Source organism: Salarias fasciatus, chromosome 14 (genome assembly GCF_902148845.1).
Source record: "Salarias fasciatus chromosome 14, fSalaFa1.1, whole genome shotgun sequence".
Lineage (NCBI taxonomy): Eukaryota > Metazoa > Chordata > Actinopteri > Blenniiformes > Blenniidae > Salarias > Salarias fasciatus.
Genome location: NC_043758.1, coordinates 39,553,450 through 39,570,432, shown reverse-complemented (window position 1 = coordinate 39,570,432; position 16,983 = coordinate 39,553,450). Strand labels below are relative to the sequence as shown.

General features: G+C 53.6%; 1 protein-coding gene across 2 annotated transcripts in view; it reads left to right on the top strand.

Annotated features, from left to right (window-relative positions):
• Window positions 1–16,983, top strand: part of bcas3 (BCAS3 microtubule associated cell migration factor) — a 282,337-nt gene that overhangs the window by 90,363 nt on the left and 174,991 nt on the right. Inside the window, exons 17-23 of one of the 2 annotated variants that reach the window (XM_030108062.1) lie at window positions 189–233; window positions 5,666–5,790; window positions 5,860–6,025; window positions 6,105–6,202; window positions 11,234–11,334; window positions 14,275–14,471; window positions 14,776–14,873. In XM_030108062.1, the coding sequence (XP_029963922.1) occupies window positions 189–233; window positions 5,666–5,790; window positions 5,860–6,025; window positions 6,105–6,202; window positions 11,234–11,334; window positions 14,275–14,471; window positions 14,776–14,873 (830 nt within the window). The remainder of the gene's footprint in view (window positions 1–188; window positions 234–5,665; window positions 5,791–5,859; window positions 6,026–6,104; window positions 6,203–11,233; window positions 11,335–14,274; window positions 14,472–14,775; window positions 14,874–16,983) is intronic. The other variant, XM_030108064.1, reaches the window with a different exon arrangement.

The following is a 16,983-nucleotide window of genomic DNA, read 5'->3' as shown; positions in this document are numbered from 1 at the left end:
CCGGGAGACGCTGGGCTTCCTGCCTCGGACGTGTTGTGCACTTAAACAGACACGTCAGAGAGCATGTAATGTGAAAAGTGTGTTTGCTCAAGTGTGCTGGTTGAATAATGGTTTTTCCGTCTATCTCTGTGCCCCCCACCCCCACCCCCCCCCCCCCCCCCCCCCCCCCCCCCCCCTCCCTCATGAAGACCCTACCTCTTTGGGGCGGGATGTTTTGCCATTAAAACTCCATGGTGAGTTTTCTCTGCTTCTCCCCGGGCAGCATGCGACCGTACACTTCCCCACCGCGCCGCCCCTCCTCTGACATCTCATCCCATCTCAGTGGCGTTGCAGGGCGAAGCCCGCCGGGGGGGGCTGCTCAGTGTGTGTGTTTGGTGAGCTGTGGCAGTCACCTGCTTCACCGTCTTTACTCCCGTCTGTTTCTTCTTTTTTTGAGCTGTAACTGAGGCCTGATGAGTGCGACGCCGTCCCGGACGCGGAGCTGCATGCTTTCTGTCTGCTTCAGGTGGTGATTGGGGGACGAGTCCCAGAGCGTCAGCTCTCTGGTTTCCTCTGTCTTCTCATTCATTTCATTTGTCTCTTCAACCCACCATTATCTTCCTTTTTTTTTTTTTTTTTGAGAATAACGCCTTTGTGTAAAACACATGTTGGACTTCTTTTTTTCTTCTTTGCAGCCTGCTGTTGTCACTCTTCTTTTTCCACTGGACACATTTGCACGCCATAATTGTGTGTTGCCATGCTGTGTTTGTGCCGTGTGTGTTTAGTGTGGTTACAGAATTGAGTCTCGTCTGATGAGTCCAACACTTGGTCTGTGTGTCACTGAAGCAGGGCGAGTCTCTGCTCAGGGTCTCGTCTCTGGAACAACCTGGAGAGCAGAACTGGAAGTTCAACATATTTGTTTTATACATACAACAATGCATTCAAGTTGTATTTTTTTAGAATGAAATGGAAAAAAAAATACAAAATAAAAATAGACTGATCAATAAATAGCTGCTTAAAATCTGGATGCAATAAGAGGAGTAGGAACAGCACAGAGACATGAGAAACTCTCTGATGTCTGTATTCATTCATGTCACGATCAACATCCGTGTTTGGATGTAGTGTCTCCGGGAATGTATTGATCATGTAACTCTCATGTTCAGGGATGGACAGGACGGAGACTGAGGCCTGGATCTTTCATTGTTGGCTCCAGCCGTGGAGGAGAGCTGTCTTTGAGGCTCGCTGCAGCGCTGCCTCTGCTGGACTCGGCCTGTCAGTGACGGCCGGACGTCTTCTTCCTCCCGGAGCGTCTCTCTGAAGCCTCCTGTCAACGCTGTCTGCTGAAATCAGATGCTTACAAGCTTTTAAAAGAAGCCCCATTATGACAGAGTCACTTATGGAGGGATGATTGAGCGGCTCAGTGAAGGGAACTTTTCTCTTCCCGACTCCCGCTCCTCGGCTCCGCCCCTCCTCGCCAAATGAATAGCATGTGCTGCCTTCCTCAAGTCTTAGGTTTCCTCTTTTGTTGTGGCCAGTCACTCATACTTTTAATTGAATACTTTTTTCCTTCTGTCCTCATCCGCCTCCTGCCTAATCCCGGCCCTCAGTGGGGGCCGGGGTCCAGGGTCCAGGGTCCACCTCCCTTCCCTCAGTGTGAGACTCCAGACAGGAACCAGCCGGCGGCACATTCCTGCTCCTGTTGTCTGTTTATACACAGATGGCGTCTGATCAGGACGGCGGAGCGGGATTTAGAGGGAACTGATCAGATTCTGAACCAGGGGAACTTTCTTTTCATTTTCCAAAGAAACCAAACAAGCTAACTCCTGACCCTCAGCCGTTCACGCTGAAGCTGGAGGTAGGGTCATGTCACCGTGCCACAAAGCATTGTGGGATTCATGTGTACAATAGTCCCTTCACCTTGTTCAGTGTTGATTCACGGGACAACCTTGCTGCTGATGTGCTGGGCCTGAAGAGTTCAGTGAACTTCACTTTCTGCTTTTTGCATTTCGACGTTTCCATTTTTAAAAGGATGACTGTCAACATGGGGACGCTGTAGTTCAACGCCAGGCCTCTAGAGGGTGTTTTTGTGCACATGGGTTTTCAGAAACAGTCTTTTCAGAGTCTTACAGTGTTGAAGCGTGAACCAACCAGCCGCAGTGACGGCGTGTTTTCACTCCCACGATGGCGGAAAAGGGCCCTGAAGGCCCAAATAACACAAATCCAGAGCTGAACCCGCTGCTGCTCCGCCTCCAGTGGCTCGGTGTGAAGCCCAGGCTCCAGCTGAGGGAACGGCGGTCGCTTCTCCCTGAACGCCGAGTTTCCCCGCCAGTGGTGGTCGGCTGTGTGTTCAGCAGAGTCTCTTCCCAGAGCTGCTGTGAAATGATAAATGTGACGTTGAAGGATGCGTCCTGCTGGCGGCCGGCCCCTCTCCGTCTTCCCTCTCCTTCCTGCTCTCGGTGCCAGCTCCTCTTCCTGATAAGAATTCGCCATATGGCCCAGAATCTGCACAGTGACAGCCGCGGCTCTTTGTCACCGGGCGGACGGCTCAAGTGAGCACTATCATATTTGTTTACTGGGGCCCTGGAAATAAATGGAAGCTGCCAGCGGACTTCCAGCCCCCCCCCAGAGGCGCCTCGCATTAGCCCGGACGCAGTAATGCGAAGGGACTTTGATGCTTGATGTCGCAGATTGAATTATGCCCTTGAGGAAAAGCTATTAGCTCAGTCAAGAGTCCTCATTTGTTAAATTAAAAGTGGAAATGACATGTGAGTAGTCTTTTCAGTGAATTAAAGTTGTAAAGAAAATGGATCCCTCTGCCTGTGAGAGGCCGGAGGATCTGAGGCAGCCGCTTGTTTGGTGACATCCATCTCCTCCTGCCACCAGCCCCGCTGGATTTTTATGTTTCATAATTTATTGATATCGGGTTACATTTCCTCTAACTTGGTGCCATTTGCTAACCTGGCTGTCTTAACCAGCGGTCCTCTCTGGAATCTGATTTCTGTCCACATGCGGAGCTGGAGGTGATTTATGGAAGTGCTCTGCTGGAATGGTTGGAGCTGATCGCTCCTCCTCGCTGAGCCGCTTCTCTTTCTGAGGAGCTTCAACCCTTCTGGAGAGCCGGTCTGGATGTCTCCCCACCTCTCTGTGGAATATTCCTCTCATCCCTGGAAACCAGCATCAGCTGGCTCTCCAGCAGGTTTTGTTTCTGGGTTATTGAAGCCGGCGAGCCACGGGGCCTTTGAGGCTCTAACATGTTTTCCAGCGATGGGAGGAATGGAACCGCAGGACTTGCAGCAATCAAACACCTCGCCATAGGAGAACTCCCACAGCCCGTCTGGAATATCTGTTTGCTGAACAGGAGCTATCTGGAGTCTTCTGACCAGCGCGTCTCCCGTGTCCCCGTCCCGTCCCACTCTCACGGATCACAGGAGGACTCCGGGCCGTACGCCTTATGTCCCTCTGGCTCTGGCTTCTCCTGGTTCTCCTCCTGTGTTGCTGTGAGATTGTTTGACTGGAGCTGTTTGTTCAACCTGACGTCTTTTGGAAGCGCTGGTGGACAGCTGGTCCTGAGGAGGCGCTCCGAGGCCCGGACTGAGCCGGCCCCCGTCGGCGCTCCATGCTGAGCGTGGCCGTCTCTCCCCTCTGCCGCCCCGTCAGACGGGCCGGGTGGGGATGTTGGGTTCTTCAGCCGTCTCCCTTTGACCCGTCCTCCCTCCTGCTGGCCCGTTCACACGCTGTGGGCCAAACCACGACGTCCACCCGGGGATTCCTGAGGTGCCGACAGTGTGAAGGGAGCCAACGCACAGAGTTTTAGCAGCGGAGGCTCTCTCAACACCTGGGACTGCGACACAGTGACGAGCCCCGAGCCCTGCTCGGTCAGACCTCCTTCCACCGGGGACAGGCCTCGGCAGGCGTTTCACATCTGGCGCTGCTGTTTGTGTTTGGTTTGTGGAGCTGGCGTTTTCATGTTTTCTGTCAGGTATCTGAGATCAGCTCGATTGTAAATCTCTGCCCGAGGAAGGAAAGCTTCTCAAACCACAGCGAGAGGACAGACCTGTGGGACGAGTCCGCAGCTCAAACTGTGGATCAGAAGCTTTGTAGCATTAGCTGTGGCTAGCGACCGAGCTATGCTAATGGCCACTGCGCCAGTCATCTGTCAGATACGTGGACTGACTGCACTCGACTCAGGCTGCAGAGAGCGCCCGTGAGAAGGGGTAGGTTTGGTCTGATTTGATTGAGAGGGCCACAGACAGTTCACCTATTTTACCACCGGGCTAAATTCTGACTGAACGCTTCTCCAGCATTGGAATGATTTGATGACTGCTTTAATTCATGTGGTGATGAAGCACTGCCAGGGTGTTGGAGTGAGGTGAAATGGCCTCTGTCCTGGGGGCGGCCTCCAGTACTGCAGCGAGCTGAAGACACTCAGCTGTGATCTCCATCTGTCACTCCGGCCGAGTGTCGCTTTTGACTACAGCTCCTCGCAGACGAAGTCCTGAGGAGTTTTGTGCAGATGGATTCAGCGCCGCTGTCCACGGCCGGACAGTAGGACCCGGCCTGGCTGCTGCTCCGGACTCTGCAGACCTCCCTCTGGCTCCGCTCCCTCAAACAGTCCCGACATGCTGAACAATCCAGTCGCTCCCATGAAGCCTCTGCTGCGGCTGCTTCACGCAGACGCTTCAGATGCAGCCTGCATCCTGCAGTTGAGCGTAGCAGCTCCTGCAAGGCGAAGACTGTCCTCCTCCTACGTCCCCAGGAAGCTGAAGGTCAGGGTGTGAGGTGACACCAGCGCTTCCATCTGTTAGAGGGATGAAGGAAAACCACCAGGAGGAGCAAATGCACACTCTTCTATTGTTGATCACAGATCAATGATAAACTGTAAAAAAGCTGATACTCAGATCAGTTTTTATTTGATATTTATGATAGAGCAGACTCTCATCTGCATAAACCAACGTTTGTTCTTTTTGAAAGATTATTAAATTGATTTTAAAGCTTTATTTCAAAAATGTAAAAGGAAAGAAAGACAATTATACAAACAAACTAGAAAGCAGACATCCAATGATGTGAATAACGTCAGTGATTAATATGACAGAGTCATCCCCGTTGAGACTTTCACATGACGGGACAGGAGGAGAAAGAAGAAAGCTTGATACAGTTTCATAACTCGGTGCTTATTTTCATGCAGATGATCACTTGGAGGATTTAAAAAACTACTCAACACTAAATCAGGCAAATGAATCGATGTTGCTGTTGATCTCTGACATAAAGCTTTGTTCACAAGATAACTCGACTAAGTCGTTGAATATTGGAACAATGCAAATACAATCCAGTTGTACTGTCTAAAAGATAATCCTGTGGTACTCTGAGAGCAGATTAAGTGGTTTGGATGAACGAGTGAAGTGAGCGCTGGTCTTTCTGCTGCTGTATGTCTGACTGTGTCACTTCACTGAATCAGTACATGAAATGATTACCAGTCATTAATGAAAGACTTGATGTAAAACTGTAAACGACAGACGGTGTTCAGGTGAATGAGCCCAGCGATGAGGACGGGCTGTGCTGTGAAGCAGACGTCTGGCTCGTCTTCGGTCGGACAGGTGGACTCTGAAGCGTTGTCTGTGGTGGTGTGTCGTCAGGCGTGCTGCGACCTGCCCGGCTGACTGTGTCTTCTGATTCTCTCCCCCTGAAGCAAAGCCAAGCCGCCTCCTCAGATCTCCCCCAGCAAGTCCAGCGGAGGGGAGTTCTGCGTGGCCGCCGTCTTCGCCGCGTCCCGGTCCTGGTTCATCACCAACCCCAGCCTGAAGCGAGAGAAAGGTGAGACCGCCGCGGCCTCTGTCGCCCCCGGGGGGTTCTGTCCTCTGACGGGTCCCCGTGTCCTCACAGACCAGTCCAAGCAGTCGGTGGTGGACTCGCTCTACATCGTCAGCTGCTACGGGAACCTGGTGGAGCACGTCCTGGAGCCCCGGCCCATCAGCACGGCGCCCAAGATCAGCGACGACACGCCGCTGGAGCTCAACACGTGTCCCAGGGCCTGCTGGACTCTGGCCAGGTCAGGGGGGTCTGGGGGGGTCACGGCGGGACCCGGCGCCTCCAGAGGAGCTCCTCTCACAGGGTTTGTCCCCCTGCAGGACTCCCCAGTGGAACGAGCTGCAGCCGCCCTTCGGCTCCAGCCACCCCCTGGTGCTGGCCTCGGACCTGGTGCAGTCCTACCAGAGCCTGCTGGCCGGTGCGTCTCCTCACACTCCGCTCTCTCTCCGCACGCTTTCAGGCTTCCTCCACGTTTCTCTGTGTTGACTCATGACCTGGAAATCACCCTGCGGAGCTGGGTTTCTGATGCTGACATCACGGTGTTACGCTGAGTTCTGCATCCCAGCAGCTGGGGGCCGCGGCGTGCTGGACGTGATCTGCAGATGAGCAGGTCAAAGGTCAGCTCTGTGCACAGAACGGTGGCGCAGCGATCAGATGACGAGATGAAGGTTTAGTTTGAGATGTAGCTTCTCGTGTAAAAGCGGACGGACCCGGACTGGCCAGGATGGGCCAGCGTTGTTAGATCCAACGGGTCACCTCCTGAGCTTCTGCAGGACTCGTTCCAGAGTCAGACCGGATCGCCCAGATGAGACCGCCGCTCCTCTGGAGCAGCTCTGACCACCTTTCAGCCGCCAATACGACAGATGAGCTCAAATAGAGCAAAACTCACCACTTCAGAAAAAGCACTAGAAGCTTCACCACTTCGCATGAGGACCATTTCCACGGTGCCCGCAGATCTTCTCCCAAACCTATAAATATGGAGGTCATGTGTAACAGCACTGCTGCAGCCCAAGTTTTTGTTTTGAAACCCCACAGTGTGTGTTTATCCCGAGGATCAGATGTAGGTCTGTGTATGTTTTGGTAGCTCAGGCTCACGCCGACATGTCCGCCTTCTGTATGTACTGTATGCGTCATTAGCCGAGGTCGTGACCTCAATTCCCCGCCGGTGCCGGTGCTGGCTGTGCTGAAAGCGGGCCGCCGGCCTCTTATCGGCACCACATGCAGAGCAGGGACGGCTCCACTCGCAGCACTTTGCTTCCCCTGATCAGCGCTCCTCCATGTTCTCCTCTTCCGGACTCCGAGCCGCCGAGGACGAGTCCGCCCGATGCTAAAAGATGCTAAAAGATGCAGCACTCCGACCAATTAGCCGACACCCTGAACTCGCTCTAATTCAATTACAAGCAGGCAGCTGAAAGGCCACTTCACTAAAGCGCGGCGTGCACACGGATGGCCACACACGGAACCGATCCAGCCCGTCTTCGGCTCGCTCCGTAATTATAAACACAGAATCTGTAATTAGCTCTTGCGGGCGCCGCGGGGCGAGCGGGAGCCGTTCACCCTGGTCTCTGCTCGGCTGCGGCGCTCCAGGTCTAACTGGTAGGATATTTCCCCAAATTAGAGCTAATGGTCTCTCGCGGTGTCAGCGCGATGAGGACGCGCCGGAGTGACGGGCTCGGGCGTCAGCTTCCTGCACAGACCTCTGCCGGCGTGAGCCGCCGAGCCGGCCGCATAATGAGACAGATTCATGGCATTAGCATTTACATCCAATTAGCAGGAGCCGAACGACACCGCCGCGACTCCTCTTCCCCCGAACCGCCGCTTGTGAACTCATGTGAGGCCGACACGCCATAAACATAATTGTTCAGCCCTCTGCCCACTTCTTGAGCTCCTGCCATTTCCCCCGGGGTCGTCTCCTCTGCACCACCACCACCCAGCTGCTCTTACAGGGCCACCTTCCTCTCCGTGCTCCCAGCATGCATCTGCTCGGCCCTGCAGACTGGCTCCGACCTGAGAAGGGAGTGCTGCCGGCCATCAGCAACCCGGACCGACACTCAGAACGAGCCCCGCTCTCCAAACAGATCCTCAGGTTTTTAAACGTGTGCAGAGACAGAATTACATCTGATAGAAGTTCAACCGGACTGTGGCTGTAAGCGGTGAGCGTGAGTTTGGAGATACGCCGTGGTGTCTGCTCCAGTGAAGATGTCAGCAGTGAGGATGAGGAGGAGGACGAGGAGGTTTCGGCTGTATTTAATATCAGTGAACCCGACACTGCGGCGACCCGCTGAACGCAGAAGAAGAGGCGTATAAATAGCTGCTCCTGCTAATTGTCCTGCAGTTTGTGTGGAGTCGGCGCGGGGCGGAGAGGTGGCGGCGGCTGATTGACAGGCCGTGGTCTCCGGTCTCGCCGCTCTATATTGGATGACCCAGGCTGATTAAAAATGCAGCATGCAGGGGAAGGAGTGGGAAGGGGAGAGGAAGGCCGGGGTCGGAGCAGACCGGAGCCTGCAGGGCGGCGCGATAAAAGGCAGCGCTGGCGCCACTTCACCGTCACTATCTGCACCTGTCCATCTGCAGCACTCAGGATGCTCAGCGCCGCCTCCGCAGATAAGCGGCAGACAGGCGCTCTCCATTAGAGGAGAGCAGCCCGGTCTGCAGACCGCACAGCGACAGGGTCCCCGGTCTGACTCCGGGCCGCCCTGCAGGGCGATGCTGGTCTGTCTGCGAATCGTTCAGAGCCTGGATCTCTGGCCGGTTCCTCCGAGCGGGGCGCTGGAGGCGGCGGTCCGGGTTCTGGCTCTCTCGGGACCGTAGGGCCCTGACAGGCCGGCCACAGTGGCTGAGAGCGAGGGGCTGGCGCGAAGGCCGCGGAGCGCCGGGCGTTAGGTAAAGAGAGACGGCGGCGCCATGCCGGGGTCAGTAATCAAAGAGGGGCAGAGAAAGCCGGGGGGAGCGTCGCGCTGGCTGAATGCAGCGCCTGTCAGTCAGACGGCCCTGAATGACATATAATGACTCGGCTATCCGGCCTGTCCAAGTGCCAGCGCCGATCTGCCGGAGCGCCGCTCCAAACGCAACGCGAGCAGCGAGGAAAGTGAGAAGACGGGCAGGTGGAGCCGCGGAGAGGCGGCGCAGCAAGTGGAATGTCTGGCAACCGGACCCGGAGTCTGCCGAGTCTGCCGGGGAAAATGAGAGAGGACAAAATGAATATTTAAAAAAATACAAACGCAGGAGATGAAGGTGATTGGAGCCGACGCCCAGACGGACCGCCGGCCCCCGTCCAGCCAGCAGCCGCCTTTCAGATCCATCAGATTGTTCAGCGCTTATCTATCCCTGGAGATCAGCCCCGTCCCCCGTCCCCCCCCCCCGTCCCCCCCGTCCCCCGTCCCCCCCCGTCCCCCCGTCCCCAGTCCTCTGGAGGTTGGGACACATCAATACCTCAGGCAGCCTTTGTTCTTGTTCTGCCTCCCTGCTTCACTGCTCGGGCTAACAGCCCAACACACACAGACACACACACACACACACACACACACACACGCACACACACTCAGTCAAACTGTTTTAAATGTCTCCATCACTCATTTACAGTCCTGTTAATGATGGACAGTCACACGACTCTTAACAGCATGTAATGGAGTAAAAACAACCTGCAGCACCTGAGGAGGTGATCGATTACTGACCTGCTCTCGGGCAAGGCATTACGTACAAACGACCTTGATTTATTTGACATGTAACATCAGATACGTATACTGTAACGTAGCGCTCTGGAAAAGGAGCAACATAAAGTACACAGGATTTAACCATCAGGAACAAGGAGCAATCAGCAACCTGCAGCTGCAGACACCAAGTTATGGTGCAGACGGATCCGTCCATTACACCCTGTGTCTGAAAATGTTACAAATTTGAGATTTAATTCTGATTTAATTGAATCCTGATGTGACCTAACTCATAATATGACACCTCAGGTTTAAAATCAATTGTTTTTGATTTGAGAATAATTGTAAGATATCAGTATATGCAGCGCTCCAAAAACTATCTCCAGCATTCGACTGATCAGCAGGAAGTGTCACCAGTCCAGAGTGAACTCCACTCCTCGAAATGTAACTGGTTGCAGATCATTTCTTCTTCCACTTTTTCACACGATATCAGTTAGAATATTTATTGCAATTGTTTGCATGATTGTCAGTAGTTAACTCTCCATCAATGGCAAATGAACCTGCCGGTTATTGTTCCATGTCTGTTATTGATCCATGAGCTCACTCAGTTTGTGTTGAAAATGTTGAAATGGAGCTGGCTGGACACGACATGAAGACTGTTATTAAATGTTGTTCCCTTCTGTTCAGCCTGCAGAATGTTTGAGGTTGTGTGAAGATGATTCTGGACAGGATTTGATATTGATCTGATTGTGGCAACAACAATAAGCATGTATTCACATAAAGCGGTATGTTAGTCCACTCCCATGCTGATGAGAGGAGTAAGAACTTGAACATTTTCCTCTAATGTGGAGTAGATCAAAATCTGTGATCAATTTGTGATTAATGGAGGGTTTGGAGAGTTAACTGTGGACAATCATGCAGATAACCCTGATTAAATATTTTCATTGATTGACAGCCCTCATATCTAGCTGTAGTCACTCCAGTCACAGGAGTCTCCAGGCGGGTGTCAGGGTCCACCGGGTCACTCTGGGCTGGGGGGGCAGCAGCATTCACAGTGTAGGGTGCAGAGCTGCAGTAAAAGCAGAGCGTGACTGATACCACCGTAACTGCTGGGGTCAGTCTGGACACACACACACACACACACACACACACACGCTCTGTGTGACCCGTGGGATGACCACTAGCTGCCCACAGTGGAGCCTGGCTGTGACTCCGGCCACTGAAGCCCCCCCCACCCCGCCCCCCCACTGGAAACCTGATCCAGCCAGTCCACCAACTGCTTCAGAACATCAATAATTAATTAGGGAACAGCTATTGGCCCCGAGGGTCGGGGGGGGGGGGGGGGCGTGATTTTGTTTAATAAGTAACACAGAGCAGTCTTTGTTCTCGGCTGTAAGTTTTTGGACGGACATGAGGAACCTGCAGTCCTGTCTCAGCGTGTCCCCCGCACGCTCCCGTCCTGCAGGTCCCAGGGACCCGCTGCCCCACGGCCCACAATGCACCTGCTCAGGAGCCCAGTGAGGGCTCACCACAAGACACAAATGAACAAACTGACGACGAACACGTCACACACACGACACACACACAGGAGACACTCCGAGGCAGAATGAATGAAGCGAGCCTCAGGCTGGGAGTGGGTGAGGCCTGAGCCACAGGAACTCACTTTAACGCTGTAAGAGTGAGGAGCGCTGCTCCTCCACAGGTGAAGAATGTCAGTGCTGTATTCTCCCGGCCTCTCAGCCAATCACGCGCTCTCCTCCAGCCTGCCTTGTGACAGTGTGATGTGCTGTGTGTTTCAGCGATGCCTCCAGGAAGTCCCGGGCCCATCACTCGCCACGAGTCGTCCGACAGCCTGGCGTCGGACCACAGCGGCCCGGAGGACGAGGAGTGGCTCTCTCAGGTACAGAACTCGCCGTTAAAGCCAGCGCCTCCGCCCGGGTCCGCTCAGCTTGGTTAACCGTCACAGCGCTCCTCGCTGTCGGCAGGTAGCCCGCTACATTTTCACCATCAATAATTCTGCTGCATGCATAATTGATGGGGTAAAAAGCAGCCCACTTAGCCTGCGCCGCCCCGGCTCATATCTGCCATGATAGTTCGCCAGGAGCAAAACTATCCGTTGCACTGGCCTGTGTTCCGGCGACTTCCTGTCAGCGCGGCGGCCGCGGTGCGCTCGTCAGTGGTTAGAGGTGGACGTCAGCAGCTCCTCATACCTCCACATGGACCGGAAATGATTTGGAAGTAACTCCTGTGGAGTGTTCTGACAGTGTGAGACACCAGACCCAGGTGGAACGTTTCCCTGCAGCCCCGCTGGCCGGCTGGACGGAGACATGCTGAACCCTGGGAGCTGGATCGGATTAGAGGCTGAGTGCTGCCTCCTGGACTGTATTCTATCATATCAGGTCCCCTCATTAGATTGTCGGTGTTGGGATTCGGGGCTGATCGGTGCTCGCCTAATGAAAAGTGAGCTTTGTGACCCGGCGTGTCCGGAGCTGTTCTGATGGACCTCCAGACCCGAGCCGCATGTCTCTACTCTCATACTGCTCATGGTTTGTGCCATGAAATGAAACCTCCACGCTGTGATTCGATTCAGATGGTTCAGATGTGAGTGACCAGCATCCTGCCATCTGCCTCTCCTGGTCGGACTGGGAGGACCGGACTGGGAGGACCCGGACTGGGAGGACCCGGACTGGGAGGACCCGGACTGGGAGGACCGGACTGGGAGGACCATGACTGGGAGGACCCGGACTGGGAGGACCCGGACTGGGAGGACCCGGACTGGGAGGACCCGGATCAGGCGTCAGCTACAGAATTACAGGGATATTTGAAAATAGACCTGATGAAATATAGTTTTCTGCTTTATTTTCACTTTTTACAAGTTAAAGTGAAACGAAAAGGCCCAGCTTACCCCTCAAGTTTACATTTCAGGAAACTGTCATGTCCACACTGCAACGCTCTGAAAATGACGTCCGTCTCCACGGAAACAGCAGGAACACTGAAAACCACGGAGAACACAATGAGAGAACACGGAGAACAACACACTGTGAACATGAACAGTGCAGAACTCAGACATCCATCTGGACAGAACACCAGGCTGGACTGTTACGGTGACTGTCAGCTCTGAAACCAGCAGCGGCTTTTATTTTTACTCTTGACTCGAACATGGTGGTTATAAGCACGGTGGTTGAGTGCTTAGCGCTCTTGCCTCACAGCAAGAAGGTCGTGGGTTTGATCCCTGGACCGTGTGGGCCTTTCTGTGTGGAGTTTGCATGTTCCTCCCCGTGTCCGGAGGGGTTTCCTCTGGGAACTCCCCCATCAACCGATAGCGTGTACGATAGGTCAGTCCTCCAGTCAGGTGATTCTGACCGTTAGCCTGGCTCCACATCTGGAGATGGCCCCCGGGCGCTCTCTGCAGCTGCCCACTGCTCCTGACGGAATGCTCCGGTGGCATCGAAGGATGGGTTACATGCAGAGGAAGAATTTCGTTGTACATTTGCTGTATAATGACAAATAAAGTACCTAAACCTTATGTCTGTCCTCATGTCTCACCACATGTTGGTTTTCTCTAAAATCCCAGACTCTTCGTCTCTCAGTGTGAAGGTAAACTGCTTCCCGTGTGGGGATGAGCGCCCTGCATGGCAGACGCCTCCGCTGGTGTGAGAGTGTGTGTGTGACTGACTGTGTCAATCACTCTGGGTGCTCCAGCACTGAAACGTGCTCCACAAGTTAAATCCATTTACCATCAATCAGGCTGATATCACAGGGTTGGGGTTGGGGTTGGGGTCAGGGTCAGGCTCAGGGTCAGGCTCAGGGTCAGGGTCAGGGTCAGGGTCAGGGTCAGGGTTGGGGTCAGGCTAAGGGTCAGGGTCAGGGTTGGGGTCAGTCCTGAATCAACTGAAAGTCTTTGGTATTTTGTCCGACTGCTGGTTTGAAATAACGAGTATAAAACAGGTCAGCATGGTCGCGGACGGCCTGAAGTGTGTGTGTGTGTGTGTGTGTGTGTGTGTGTGTGTGTGTGTGTGTGTGTGTGTGTGTGTGTGTGAGGCCCTCGGGAGCTAACACTGGGCTCAGACATCTGGCCCTCCATCGTGCTGCAGAGGGCACACAAGCAGCTGTTTGGCTCTGCGGCTGGGCGTGACATTGATGGTGTTAACCGTCAAAACACACACACACACACACACACACACACACACACACACACACACACACAGAGGCAGTGACAGTCCTCCCTCCCTCTGTGGCCTAATTTGCGCAGCTGTGCTGAATTCTATATGTGTAAACGTGTGCATGCATGTGGTGTTTTCAGAGGAAGGCAGAGTGTGAGATGTTGGTACCTGGCAGCTCCAGAGGAGAGAGGATCCCATGTGAGGAGTGAGACACCCAGAGGAGTGCGGAGTGCTGCAGGGAGCAGGAAGGGAGTGAGCGGTGCAGGAGGGGGTCCCGGGGCGGGCCGGGCGGGGCCGGGCGGCAGCCGCCCTCTCTCCGGGCCCGTCTCTGCTCCCAGCAGCATTAGAGCCGCTCGGCTCGGCTGTCCTGCTCCCAGCGGCCTCAGGGGGCGCCGCTGCCGCCGCGCTGTCGGCCGGGACGCTGCACACCCTGACACCGGCGGCAGACTTCCTCAGACTTCACTTTAACGCCATGGAGCTGAGCTCAGCCCGACACTGCAGGACCGGGTCCAGAGAGCAGAGCGGCCCCGCCCCGGGGAGAGGCTGGTCCCGGTCCCGGTCCCGCTGAACGTCCCGCTCCTCTGCAACAAGCAGCAGCACCAACTGGTGGACCCGCAGGAGAACGCCATGGTTCTCAGTGTCTGTGCCGTCTCAGTATCATGACTGCTGTGCCGCAGGTGGAGATCGTGACCCACACCGGCCCCCACCGCCGCCTGTGGATGGGCCCCCAGTTCCAGTTCAAGACCATCCAGCCCTCGGGCCAGACCACCGTCATCTCGTCCTCGTCCTCCGTCCTGCAGTCCCACGGCCCGTCCGACGTCCAGCAGCCGCTGTTGGACTTTGACACTGACGACCTGGACCTGCACAGCCTCAGGTCCGTCTCGCCCGGAGAGCCGTCGACAGTCGTTTTAGACATTTAGCACATGTACATGTTTCAGCTGTTTCTTTTGTAATGGTCGATTTTCTTTTTCTTGTTCTTTTTGCTGCTATAACTACTGAAACATTCCCGTGTTTATTATTTATTAGTGCTGTTTTTTATTCGTAGGTGTTTGAGCAGTTTCATCCCTTTAACTGCAGCGTGTTGTGTTTGCTCGTTGTTGTCTTTACAAGGAGTGGAAACGAGCTGAGTGAGTTCACGTTAAAGCCCATGGTGTGTGTGTGTGTGTGTGTGTGTGCAGGATCCAGCCGGTCCGGTCTGAACCGGTCAGCATGCCCGGCTCCTCTCGGCTGGTGGGCGAGCGCAGAGGACAGGCCAGCATCCTGGACGCGGGATCAGGTAGGACCCTGAGCGTCTCTCCGTGCAGACTGTCCCATCCTCATCTCCACCGCCTCTGCTGTGTCTGGTCTTCATCGTCTTCCTCTCATCCTCATCAGACTCAACAGGAGTCCCTCTGAACGGACTCGACACGAGAGGGTTACTGCCTCCGAACGGTGCAGGAACACTTCACTGAGTGACCAAACAGACGCTTTACAGGCCTCAGTTCAGACAGATGACCTTCTGAGTGGTGCTCCAGAGCTCCCTTCACTTTGGTTCATTTACACCTATGTAGTAATGTAGTGTTTGTGTGACCTGCTGCACTCCGTCCTGTCCGGTCTGCATATTTACCCAGAGAGGTTTGTACGGATTGAGCAGATGTACAGAGATTCGCGTTACTGAAGTGGCAGTGTGGACCAATCCCATCCAGAGGGATTAGAAGTCATCTGCCACTCAGCGTCCATCCCTCGCTGGGTCAGCTTGCGTTCCTTCGTCCAGCTGTGTGCAGTGTGGTTCTGACTGGGTTGATTCACTTCCTGCTGAAGTCAACAGTAATCTGGTTATGAACTCTGAATAATCCAATCTCACAGCGGACACTGTCGTTTCTTCAAAATACGTCTGTGTGTGTGTGTGTGTGAGTGTGTGAGAGTGTGTGTCTTGTGACCTCTTCATCTGATCTGCCCTCTCGCTCTGACACACAGCTGACTTCTTCACTCGGGTGTCAAAAGCTGTAGAGAGTGTGTGAAGCGTGACAAATAGCTGAGCAGATCTGATAGTGTGTGTCTGACGGTGTGTCGGCCTTATCGGGAGGAGAGTTGACCCGGTGGGCCCGCCGTGGCTCCGCCGGGTCTGCGCTGGCCCTGGACCCAGTACTCCCGGTCCCGCTCAGCCGGTTGACGTGTTCTCTCATCAGCCGAGGCGGTCTCGACTCAGTGAGGTCAAAGGTGACTGAAGTCGTTCTGAGATCCTGACAACAGGAAGCAAGTGAAGCTGAGACTGAGATGATTCAGCTCTGCATATGAGGAAAATCACCTGTTAGGGTGTGTGTGTGTGTGTGTGTGTGTGTGTGTGTGTGTGTGTGTGTGTGTGTGTGTGTGTCTGTGTGTGTCTGTGTGTGAGAGAGAGAGAGACAGAGAGAGAGAGACAGGAGGATGAAGGTGATGTTTATCAGTGAATGGAGAGGGTTCAGTGTTGTGTCCTGTCACCGTGGTGGCGCCGCTTCTTATCACACACACACACACACACACACACACACACACACACACACACACACACACACACACACACAGACTTTTGTCTCCTCTGAGGAATACTCCTGTGTGTGTGTGGTGTGATTCTTCAGGCTGAAGGTGCAGATGAACTCAGTGTTAGACAGAGTGTAATGTGAGTGGTGTGCTGGTCTGTGTGTGTGTATTGATGGAGTGTGTGTTGCTTTCAGCAGGAGTGTTTACTTTGTGTGTGTCACTCTGAGTGTTGTGGACCGGTTCATCGTCTGCGGTTCTCCAGCAGAGCTCAGGGGTGTTTCTTCCTCTTTGATTGTGTGAAATCTGCTGGATTAACGTCAGACATCATGTCCCTGATCTGCACTGTAAAAACAGTTTGTAAAAAATACAGTAAAAAAAACTGTCAAACAGCAAAGCACCATCAATTCCAAAATTGTGTATCACCGAAGTAAATACACTGAATTTCTGTAAATCAAGATACAGTGCATAACTGTAATTTTAGAATGTATAAAAAACACACAATTTTACTGTGGTTTTTTTCAAGATTTGTAAAATTCATGAGGAAATATCATGAAGACAAAAGTGGATAATAAGTCTTTAATCTGCAGTATTATTCAGGATAAATCATGGATTCCACAGATGTGTACATTTAAATTTACAGGAGAAAACCGTTCATCATTCAGCATGATATGCACCAGTGATCGACAAATGCCCCCCCCCCTCCCAGCCCGCATTCCGAGTGGCCAAAAAAGTGATCCGACGCCAAATTTAATTGACAACCACTGATATACACTGTCATTTCTACAGAAAAAACATGTTCAAAATGTTTTCCATACATTGCTGATATAAAGAAAAACAATATTTCACAATAACATAATATCAGCTGTTGTCATTCAATGTTATCGATT